This window comes from Labrus bergylta, chromosome 1 (genome assembly GCF_963930695.1).
Source record: "Labrus bergylta chromosome 1, fLabBer1.1, whole genome shotgun sequence".
In the NCBI taxonomy this organism is placed as follows: Eukaryota; Metazoa; Chordata; class Actinopteri; order Labriformes; family Labridae; genus Labrus; species Labrus bergylta.
Window position 1 is genome coordinate 35,571,445 of NC_089195.1, and position 12,500 is coordinate 35,583,944.

At 44.6% G+C, this 12,500-nt stretch overlaps 1 protein-coding gene across 2 annotated transcripts in view; it reads right to left on the reverse strand.

The window, feature by feature from the left end:
- Window positions 1-11,160: 11,160 nt before the first annotated feature.
- rrp36 (ribosomal RNA processing 36) overlaps window positions 11,161-12,500 on the reverse strand; it is a 6,906-nt gene continuing 5,566 nt past the window's right edge. For both annotated transcript variants that reach the window (XM_020660595.3, XM_020660594.3), the window contains exons 7-8: window positions 11,963-12,080; window positions 11,161-11,872 (exon numbers count right to left, since the gene is read on the reverse strand). In XM_020660595.3, coding sequence (XP_020516251.2) covers window positions 11,721-11,872; window positions 11,963-12,080 — 270 coding nt within the window. In that variant the 3' untranslated portion in view covers window positions 11,161-11,720. The remainder of the gene's footprint in view (window positions 11,873-11,962; window positions 12,081-12,500) is intronic.

Genomic DNA, 12,500 nt, shown 5'->3' on the forward strand with positions numbered 1-12,500 from the left:
AAAAACAGTTTCAGGTGTGAGCATGATTGACAGGTGAGGAGCTGACTCACTGAGGAAAACACACAGTTTATGCAACACAAGGTCAGACCAGAATCATCATTTGACAGTCAGGTGTTAATTTCTCCTCCTGAATCTGACCTAAAACTGTGTTTGAGGTTTACACACACACACACACACACACACACACACACACACACACACACACACTCCAATACACACACAAACAAACACACACATACACACCTTCCTGATTGTTCTACAGATTGGTGCAGGGATAAAAAATGTTAACCTGATAAAAAGGATAGAATCAACCTTCTGTCCTCCCTAAAGATGCATATCCTTTTCCCAGAATGCACTGGGGCAGCAGACACAGGCCCTCTCTGTGTCGGTGTTCCTGCTGTCAGGAATCACATGATGGATTACCGCGTGGGAACTGAGAGCTGCAGACACGAAAAAACAAAACGACACGAGTAACCCTGAACACAACACAGACACAGCCTCTGGGTTTTTCAAAAGCAAACAGAGGTGTCTTACTACCTGCATTTCTCCTCATGGCCAGCAGGGGGAACGTTTTATTTGTTGCATCCTCTCAGCCAAACATGGCCTCCTTTGATTTAAATGATCAACTCGATTAATGTCTGGCTTTCAGGATTTACAACCCGCTTTGTCTCACTCTGCTCTCAAACTGATGCTGCTGTGAGACACATGACTCCTCCCTCCGACAGAAAACCCCGAGTTTTCCTCACAGACTCCGGGCAGAGCGAACAGGATCATCTACAGCGACTTCTCCTGATTACAACCAGATGTTTGGCTTCTGAAATCTGAACAACTCACACAAACAAACACAGACGCACACACACACACACACACACATACACACTTACTAATGTGTGTCACAGAGAATCACTTAACAGGCAGCTGTGTTCACATCCAGAACGAGAACCTCAGAGGGGACGATCTCTGTTTGTTAAACGTCAGTCAAGAGAAGAATGAAGCATGTTCACGTGTTTTAAATCGAGTTTTTATGTTGGCCGAAGAGTCTGACCACCGTTGGCGAGATCTGCACCAAACAGAATATTTGTAATATTAAGGAGATCTGTTTTTACCACACTGACATGCAAAGACTCTCAAAGGGGGATTCCTGTACTTTTAAACCATGCAACCATGATCTAAATATCTAAGAGGTGCAAAAAGTGTTTGTCATTGCTCCAGTTGAGAAGACTGTCTGAGCCTGCAGCAGAGACAACAGGCAGCAACATTGTCATCAAAGTGCATCAACTAAAAGTTGTGGATTTTGTCCCTGACAGGCTCAGGTTGTTATTCTAAGGCTGAGTCCACATTGGCAGGTTTTTTGTTTTAAACTGAGGTTTTCCTCCTCTGCTTAAAAACATAATCCCGTCCGCACACGCTCAGTACTCAGAAACATCTTCATCCACAAGAAAAGGCAAAAAACGACTATCATGAGCGCACAAAGTCAACAACGATGTCCTTGACATGCAAAATTTTTTTGCCATTCCTCTGCAATGACCATTTCCTTTTTCAAAGTTAACCCACCAACCCGAAGTCCAACCGGGTCTCGTCCAAAACCGCCGACGTTTGCACTAATCTTTTGTAAAGAAAAGTGACAGCACAGAGGCGTCAGACTGAGGAGACACTGGCGCACATTGGTGATCATCTTTAGAACCTAAAATGTATTTTAAAAAATATGGCCCAGGCTTGTAAATACAACAATTGCCCATTAAATGCACACACACTATTTTGTCCCTCTTTACCTTCCACCACCTGAAACCTCAGTCTGTATTCCCAGGCCTCGTCTCAGCCCTCTAAAACATTTAAATCATGCAGGACTGTTGTGCTGCTTCAAAGTCAACCTGCTCATCAGATTAAAGTCAGAGAGCGAACGTAGAAGAGACAAATCTGATCAAGATGATCAGCTGACAAATCAGCAAAGACTGAAAATAACTTTTGCGGTCTGAGATCTATAGCTGTTATTGGTTGTGTTTGGCTGGGGTCTGAAAGAGATGCAGAATGTGACTGATGTTGTCCCGTTGTAAGTCTGCAGAAAAAATGTTGTCCTGCCATTGATTCACAAGTTGTTGTTTCTCTTTCTGCACATGTTGCAGAAACAGAAATCTTCTGTGCATGCCTGATCGTTCCACTCTGTACCCACCCAGAGACACGAAGGAGCTTTCAAATATCTGCCAAAAACTTGTATTGTCATAAGGGCGAGTGAATCATGGAGTGAGGAAATGATCCCCAACAACATCCTTTGTTTTGTAACGTGACTGAGCAGTTTTCAGGACAGAAGGCGAGCAGGGTTTTGTCTTTTCTCTGAGGTTTGAAGCTCTGAAACATTGTGAGTGCTGAGAGTGTAATGTGCACAGTGTCATGTTTTTGCGATCGGACTCAGCGAACAAGGCCAATCAGGAAGCAGCTGTGATTGTTCCTCGTTTTTTTTTGAGTCGACTGGAGAGTTCAAATGTGAGTTTAACTCTAAACCTGCAGATTCTGACACATCATGTGTGTTAATATTCTTAATACTGACTTTATAAAGACTGACACAAGGACATACACCACAGGATTCAAATGCAGACTTTTGCCAAACTTTGTGTTTTCAGGCACCCAAAACACCGTTATCATGTGAACAGGTTACAGTTATTGGCTGAGAACGTTGTCGTGGCAACAGAGCCTGAATCCAATCCAGAGATGCATCGTGTTCTGTGATTGTCAAAAATCTTTCTATGTATAAAACTTCTGAAGAAAAACATTATTTCTAACCTTTTTTTTTATTAACTTCAGACTCCTGACAGCTAAAGGTAATTACTCATAAACAAACAGATTGCACTTTATATTGAGCCAATAGAAGATGGTGTGAAAGGCGTTCCTCTGTCTCATGGATTTGTCTTATTTCTGATCTTTATTTATGGAGTAAAAATCCCCCGGTGATATTCAAACCTTCACATTCAGCTTCTTGACAGCAGCATTAAGTTGAATTCTGAAAAGGTCACCGATCCTCATGGGATGTCACGTCAGCAGACAGGAAGATGACTCGCCTTGACCCGCTTACACCAGAGTCCCCCGGGGAGTCTCCACACAGCAGCAGAATGAACTGGTCTGTATTTATTAGTTTTGTGCACTGCAGAGGAGATCTCTCATATTATTTTCTTTGTCTTGTCTGGGTTTCTAACTAATTTAGACTTTCTCAAAACCTAAATTAGACCTTCCCAGACTCTGACTGCAGGTGTTTAATCCAGAGACTGTATAAATATGGACGTAGTCTCAGTGACGTCACCCACTGGTTCCTGAAGAGGTGTTTTGAAGCCCAATGATAGCGGTCGCCATGTTGGAAATGCTGACTCTACAACACGTCCATCTGTCAGTCAACTCAACTGAGCCCCTTATTATGCAAATTGTGTATGTAAAGGACCTCTCTTTTGTGACAGTGTTTGTGTGCATGACTGCGTGCGTGCGTGGGTGTGTGTGCACAACGACCCCAAAAAAACAGACTTCTAGGACGTTTTTGCACTTAGGACGCTTTACGATGAAAATGCTGAACTGCATCGGTTCTGTATGGAAAAACGTAGACTCAAGCCCTTCTTTGTGTGCTCCTGCTGCAAAAAAAAGAACAAGAGAATCTGAATCTGAGAGGAAAACTTCACCCGTTAAGTGAAGTGACCTTTACTCAACGGGCTGCATATTCCACGTTTGAAATAAGATAATGAGCTTTAGGTTAAAGTTTTATCAGCTGTAACTCCAAGCGTCTGCCTCATGTCCTGGATCACTGTGTCATTTCAGAGCATAACCCCATAAAAATGTGCAGCTGAGGTTTACAGTCCTCCCATGATGCCCCGGGGGGAAAACAATAAGGGGCATAATGGGCTTCAAAGAGCTGCCAGTATAACCAGCGATGTAATCACAAAGCGCCGCTGCTTTGATGGCTGCAGATACCTGACGGGAAACTGAACCAAACGTAGACAGATTTCATCGCTTTGAACCCCAACTTTAACATATGTGGTCTATAAGTCAGACTGTCACGCAGTTGTTGAGCAGGCCTGATAACTGAAGGCTCTACCTCCCATAGTACATTTAGAGACTGTAGGTACCACCAGCAGGCCTGATAACTGAAGGCTCTACCTCCCATAGTACATTTAGAGACTGTAGGTACTACAAGCAGGCCTGATAACTGAAGGCTCTACCTCCCATAGTACATTTAGAGACCGTAGGTACCACCAGCAGGCCTGATAACTGAAGGCTCTACCTCCCATAGTACATTTAGAGACTGTAGGTACCACGAGAAGGCCTGATGACTGAAGGCTCTACATCCCACAGTACATTTAGAGACTGTAGGTATCAAGAGCAGGCCTGATGACTGAAGGCTCTACCTCCCACAGTACATTTAGAGACTGTAGGTATCAAGAGCAGGCCTGATAACTGAAGGCTCTACCTCCCGTAGAACATTTAGAGACTGTAGGTATCAACAGCAGGCCTGATAAATTGAAGGCTCTACCTCCCGTAGAACATTTAGAGACTATAGGTACCAACAGCAGGCCTGATAACTGAAGGCTCTACCTCCCGTAGAACATTTAGAGACTGTAGGTACCAAGAGCAGGCCTGATAACTGAAGGCTCTACCTCCCATACTACATTTAGAGACTGTAGGTATCAAGAGCAGGCCTGATAACTGAAGGCTCTACCTCCCATACTACATTTAGAGACTGTAGGTATCAAGAGCAGGCCTGATAACTGAAGGCTCTACCTCCCATACTACATTTAGAGACTGTAGGTACCACAAGTATTCATAGAGTTGTTAATGTTGATGTTGGTTCATTAACCATCAGAGGTATCTATCTATCCTCAGAGACATGTGTTTTTTTCTGTCAGATGAAGGCGGCAGATGGCCTCACTTGATCTAAATTGAAAAGGATCGACTCTGACCACAGAGCGGCATCCCAGTGGGGCGGTGATGAAAAGCAGCAGATGAGCTGTGTATTGATCTCTGAAGGTTAAAGGTGATTCTGTTAATTATTAATAAGCTGTTCAGCCCACAGGACTGTAACCTGATCGCTCTGTTGGATTGTTTAATGAATGTTAAAGTTCTTCTAACCAGACTGAATATTTCCTTCAAATGTTTATACTTTAGTGATCTGACAAATAACTGTTGTTGTAGATCATTTGATTGGACGACTTTGAACCTTAAAATATATCTTGATCGATTGAAGTGATAGATGCCCAATTGACTGAGGCAACTCCAACAGATTTTTTTTACATTTTAGTTATTTAGTGACTGCCCAACAACGGTTACGCTCATGCAGCAGCTGGATGTGAACAACAACACAAGGTTAAAATGAATATGTCTCTGGTTCAACTGGCTAAACTTGTAAGAACACACAACAACAACAACAACAACAGGACCAATATAAGTCAATGAAAAATTGGTTGAGGTGCAGCAGAGGGGAGCCTGTAGTGGTGTAGTGTAGTCTGGGTTATCACGGGTCAGATAGAGAGGTGTGAATGACTGACAGGAGGAAGTGAGAGGCAGCTAGAGGACAACTCCTTTATCAGCTGTCATCAGGTCTCTGCAACAACAACCCTAACAGAGTAATAATGACAGGTTTACTCTTCATACTGGTGCTGGGAAAACATGTAAAAACTTGTGGTATGAATGAATAATAAGAACTCTCAGAGGGAAGTTAGGCTAATTCAACACCGCCTACAATATACTACTATCAAACATAGTATGCAGTATGTCCTACATACTAAATACTTCATACTGCACACTGCGTCTGACAGTATGTACTGTTTGTTGGTGGTCTGACCGATGCATAGATTGTGGCTGCCATGTTTGTTTTTGATCTTGAAATGGTTTACATGGAGCCACAAGAATCGTCGCATTCTAGCAACCTAGCATGAGTGATAAACACAGGACAGCAGCTTTTTTAATTGACACCAGGAGAGGTGATGAATCAAAGTCGTTTTTATTATATTTTAAAGGATTTTTCAGACAGAAACATGTGAGTTTTCTGAGTCATCATGGCCTCTTAAAGGAGGAATGTGCAACTTTTTGATCCAGGAGATGGTAAAGGTTGAAGATAGAGTCAGTAGCTTTATCTCGAAAATATAAAATACAGACTTATACTAAAGTAAAGCTGCTCCATCATCCCTCCGTACATGTGTGTTGGTGACTGTGTCTGCAGAGACTCTGTCTTGGTGACCTTTTCTGGATTTTGCTGTTTTGGTTTGTTCTGGTTGACTCGGGATGTTTCTTGGAGGGGGAGCTGGTGTGTTTCCTCCAGCCAATGACAGCTCAGCAGGAGAGTTTAGGAGCGAATACAATTCAGTGACTGGATGCAAGAGAGGCTTTCTAAAGTTTGGAGGTTCATCTGCATGAAATAAAGGGCATGAAGAATAAAAAAACGTTAAAGTTGAACTGAACGCTGTGATAAGACGGAGCAGAGGGAGGCTGAGGTTTGCGGTCTCATTAAAGGTGTTTATGGGTCCAAAGAAAGTCTTAAATCTCCTGAGTTCTTCGTCTGCTGCGGCGTACACATGGATTTAAATAAAGAACAGTCTTCTTCTTCTTCGTCTTATCAGCAGCTGTCTGTAGCGAGGTGAGAGTGAGTCATAGCAGCAGTGAACGTCTAAAGCTGCGTTCAGATACAGCCTTCTGTCGTACAGTGTGTCACCCAGCAGCTCTGTCAGAGTTCAGTCTGCACAGTGTCCCCGTACATTTTCACTCTTTCTCTACTGAAACGACATGTTGTGGAGCTGGACTGTGAGACTTAATCAGCTGCAGATTTTCCCTTCTCTGCTTCGACTCTCCAGCTGCAAAATAAAGAGTATACATTTACGACATCTGGAGAGACGAGGGGCTTCCCGTGATTCTGTGAATGTGCAGTCATGTCTCTGTAAACTCACTCGCTGCCAAAACACAACATCACATTAGATAACGACACACCCTGTCTATGCAGCTCACAGTGCTGCAGAGTGAACGCTCCTGTTACAGCGAGGATCTGTGTCATGAGACAAACGAGGTGAAAGAAGTCTCTTGACTGTTTTTTGTTTTCCGGTTAGACACTTTGGACTGAGCTGTTCATGTTTGGACCAGCTGGGGGAAAAAAAGGGTTGGGCTGAAAGGTGCTTTCCAGTGTTCTCAAGCTCTCCTATTTTTTAACAAATTAAAGTGGCCATCGACAGACGGTGATCTGACTCCTCCCCCTCAGGTGAACCCTCCCAAATTGTTTCCAGTATGTTTCCTCCGCCTGCAGCAGTGACACAGGCTGTAATGGCTGCAATATAATTGAAGTGCATCCACTAAGAGTTGTTGTTTTTGTCCCTGACAGGCTGAAATTGTTTTTCTAAGTTTGTGACATCATCACATGAAGTATCCATGCAGAGATAGATCTTTTCTTGTTACAGAGGAAGATGATTTTTTTCCCTCCTGTTGGAAAAATGATGAACAGAACATGTAATGTAGCCGTTTAATTACGTGCACTGAGATCGTAGTGGTGCAGTAGTCCCAGTATAGACACTTCACTCCCCCTCCTATTGGCTTGAGGTGAATTCTCCGTGTGACGCTCTCACATCAGCTCACTCGGACTTGATGTGGAAAAAAAACTAGGGGTCTGGAAGGATAAACTTGTACAGAGATAATCTCTGTAGTTTTTCAGGAGATTTCTGTATGTGCGAAAATGTTTTTTGTGACTTCCTGTGCTTCTGCAGCCAGCCTCTAGTGGACACTCGAGGAACTGCAGGACTTTACACTTCAGCTTCATTTTATCAACACCGGAGGCTGCAGCTTGAATAGAGCCCAAGTTTAAAGATTTGAATCTAAGGGGCGCTGGTGGCGCAGTGGTTAGTGCGTGTGCCCCATGTATGGAGGCTGTGGTCCTCCAACCGGGTAGCCCAGGATTGATATCCCACCTGTGGCTCCTTTCCCACATGCCATTACCCACTCTGTCCCCCTGATTTCCAAATCTATCCACTGTCCTATCTCTACAATAAAAGCCCAAAAATAAATCTTTAAAAAAAAACAAACATTTGAATCTAAAGCCAGTGAAATGATGTTATCTGTTCCTCTATGATGTTTAGCGATGTATCTGAACGAAGTCTCACATGAATCTATTAAATTCATGAGTCTCGGCTCTAATGGGGATTAAACTAGCGGCCTTTCATCGTCAGTGACACCGTCGGCATTCAGTCTGTGTTCACAGACCTGCTGCATGTGCCTGGCTGCCTGCCTCTCTGTTCAGACCCTCCTCTAAATAATCATACCGCTCTCAGAGAAAAGGCAGCTCAGGATCTGCAGAACAATGGCACACAGACCGAGCCGGTCGCCGCTGCCAGCTGCAGCAACAGTCAGCTCTCCTCATGAAGTGTCGGAGGACTCTCACTCCTTCAGGGGGGCTTTGTCTCTCCGACCTTCCTCCCAAAAGAAAACAGTCACTAAAGTCTCGTTTGTTGCCTCTTCTCTGCGGCGGGGGCGTGGCGTTTGGAGGCAGCCCTTGTGTGCGGTAAAAGGATTATGAGGGCTTAATTGAGTGTGCTAATTGAGCGCACAGTGAATGAGTGTGAATGGAGCGGAGGGGCAGATGTGCTGTGAAACCCCTGGCTCTTTCTAAAGAATACAAATCAGATCTTTTCTCCGCTCTCTATAACACTCAATTATCCTTTTCACACAGCGAGCGGACAGATGGTTTCCACGCTGGGAGCTGTATGGAGGCCATCGCACCCTCTCACGGGCGCCTTTTCTTCAGGAGCGATGGGCTTTTTATTGGCTATTCATGATGATAGGGGGAACAATGGCGCACTGAATCAGTATGAGAGCGATGGTGTGGTTATTCGATCCCGGCGAGCCGTCCGTTACGCTTAAGACCGACGAGAAAGGAGAGAGAGAAAGCTGCTGAGAGGGAGGGTTCACCTGGGGAGGGGGAGGAGTCAGAGCACCGTCTGTCGATGGCCACTTTAAGTCCAGAACAATGACATTCTTTATCGCAGAACAACCAGAGAGTCAGCACAGAGAAACTGAGTTTGTGTCTGATTCAGAAACCTGTTTTAATTTATGAGTAATCTCTTGATTTAAAGTGTTGCTTTTAGAGCCCGACCGATTAATCCGCCAGCCAATAATTTCAGCCGATATTAGCTTATCCAGTGATGATCAGTATCAGCTGATTTTATCTCTGATATGCACTGATAATACTCGATTTAATCACCAGTCAAATAGAATTTCATTTGAGTTTCATTGTGTTACACTAGCAGTTCTCTGTCACCAGCAGAGGGCGCTATATGGATTACAACAAACATCATCACTCTGCAGAGTGTTGAGCGGTGATGCACGTACAGGCTCAGTTACTTTCCAGCTGAGTGACCATCTTGTCTTCATTATAAATCTTTTCCACAAGTGTTTGATAACTGAGGGATCAACACAATAAATGTGTTTATTTATATCTATCTCTACAGGCGAAGATAGCTCGAAGAAAGATATCGGCCGATATATCTGTATCGGATTTTATCTCCTTCTCATATCGGTATCATCCCCAAAACTTCCACATCAGTCGGGCCCCAGGACTTTTTTTTAACCTGGGCTCTATTTTTACACATTTTGGGTCCTAAATGACTCGTAGGTACAAAAAGTTTTGGAATAGCTGCAGTAGATTTTCTTCAGCCTGCAGCAGAGAAACAGGCTGAAATGGCTGCAACATGGTCAAAGTGTGTTCACTCAAAGTCGTTGTTTTTGTCCCTCACAGGCACACACACACACACACACACACACACACACACACACACACACACACACAGAAACACACACACACACACACACACACACACACACACACACATACTAAAGAGTCTTTTAAAACTTGTGTAGCAGCAGAAACACAAAAGAAAAGTTGGGGGCTGATGGATGTGTTCGTAGAGGGTGTGTGTGTGTGTGTGTGTGTGTGTGTGGGGGGGGGGGGGGGGGGGGGGTCGAGGGGTTGAATGGTTGTATCAGCTCATGAATTTAAGACCCTCTATTATTGTCGTCCCCTCCCCTCATCCATTGATGCACGGAGGGGGCCATGAGGGGGGGCTGACGGGTTGAATGCCACCTGTCAGAGCGGACAGAACAGGATTAATCCGCTCTGTGTTCTCGTTAGACACCGCTAATTGACTTTTAGAGACACGGGAGGGGCAACGGGGGGGGGGGGGGGGGGGGGGCTAAAACCAACTTGTTGCTGCAGAAATCAGCCAGTTTGGAGTCTGTTATTTTGGTTTGCTTCAGTTGATTTCACAGGCGGCCAGGATTAAAAGAAGATTTAAAATCATTCCCTGTTAGGATGAAATGTTTTTTGTCAGCAGGTTTTTAAAAAGAGAGACAAGAAGATGTTCATTCTGTTAAAGGACATGTGTTGTTCTGCTGCCCTACAAATGTCTAAAATGTGTTTATGCTGCACCCATGAACAGACCAGGACTCTCGTCTTCTGTTAGGCAACTGTACTTTCCCCGGTGGTTTACTTTTTTAAAGACCATTTTTCTCTAGAAGAAGCATCGGGTTCTCACAACAAAAACGTTATTTCCTTTAATGTCTTGTTCTAAATCCACTCTGATCCTGTATTTGATCATGTCTATAAACCCCTCTATTTCAGCCCTGCTCAGAACAGGCTGTTTCTGTGTCTGTACCTTTAAGGCCTTGTCCCGGCAGCAGAAGCCGGGCTCTCGAGTAGATTGACTCCCCCAACCTTCAGCGAGGTGATCGGGCTCTACTACCACCCAATGTCCCTGACGCCCAGCCTCCACCACCGGACTGTATCGTCCCCACAACCACCGCCTGCTCCGACCTCCACCTCAGCGGGGACGAAGTGTGGACAACAGGAACGAGAGCAATACAAAGGAGAAATCCTTCCTGCAACTTATCCCATCTCTCAATATCCCATTTTTCTAAACAATGAGTAAGATCTTTTAGCTTCTCTTTTGTAAAGCGTAGGTGTGAATGTGAGAGTGGCTGGTTGTCTGTCTCTATATGTCAGCCCTGTGATTGACAGGTGACCAGTCCAGGGTGTAACCCCGCCTCTCACCCAATGACAGCTGGGATAAACAACACGTAAGAAGTGAACTCATCATCAGTATCATTAAAGTCCATTTCTAAGCACTTCAAGCAGTCGCACACAAAATCACCAAAACATCCACATAAAGTTTTATTTAAAAAAAAAAAAAAAAAAAAAACATTTTCAAAGTTTGACACTACTCAGAGTTTTGAGGTGAAGCTTAATATTTCCAGAGATCAAATGAAACATCTGCACAGCTGTGACCGGACATGAAAAGGTTCTTTAAACGACGTGAAGACGGATCATTCAGGAAAACATTCTCCTGTCGTTTCAGTCCAGTGGAGATCAAACGTGTAGTTTACATTTCTGGCCGAAATGACGATGTGTTTGTGACATCAGAGGGCGTCGTCATTCACACATGAAGACAGAGAGACGTGGTTTTAATGTCTTGTGTCAGACTCTCACTCTCTCCGGGTGAAGGATGAACCTTCAAAAAGATGTGGTTGATCAGCTTTCCCAGTGTCATTGAATGCACCACAGAACTGCTCCAACAGAGCATGATTGACAGGGAAAGAAAAGTCGGACTGAAGTCATTCCTTCAGACAGCAGCTCCCCCTGCAGGCTGAGGCGTGTCACTACAGGACAGACTGAAGGTCAGACAGACGGGTTGTCCTTCACGCCTCCGGCTCGTTCTTCTTCACGCCGTCTGCTGGTTCTGCAGCTGTTTGGGGAGCTTCCTGCGGTCCTTCCCGGCGTTCCTCTTCCTCTTCTTGCTCAGGAAGTTCTCCAGTTTTCCGCTCTTCTTCAGCTCCTGATATTTCTCCGCCAGCTGCAGCTTCTTCTTATCCGCTGGGAAAACAAAACAGTCAAAAATTAAAACACATGAATCATTTAAAATGTTGCTGAAGCTGCAGAGAATCGGCGTGGAAGTGTTCTTACAGTTCTTGAGGAAGAACGGGCGAGCTCCCTGATTGGCTCGTTCTCTCTGCTCCCTCTTGAACTGCAGCTCTCTCTCTCTCTGCTCCTCGCGGCTCTTCCTCGCTCGCTCCTGGTTTTCCTGCACACGGTCACAGTTCACACGTTAACAAATGATCGTTTGACGGTCTTTTGATTTGTGCTAAATGTTGAAGAGGAAGTCAACCTGATAACAGATATCAGATGCAAGTTTTTTTGAGCCCCGTTTCCACCAGGCGGTCCGGTTTGGTTCAGTAGACCCTGATCCTGTTTGTGTTTTCACCCTTACATGGTAAGCGTGCTATGAGCCAGATAGCGTTAGCCGCACCAGCTACGTTATAGTATGACATCACAGCAGCGTGACACAGTGTAGACCGCCAATAAATTCTACCAAGAAGAAGGGCAACAATGGAGGACGTCCAGCAGAGGTCAGCTCCCCGTGGTCGTCCATGGGGCGGAGCTACACGCTGACATCAGTCACAGGAAACAATATCCTGTAGATCTCAAAATCCACAGGATATTT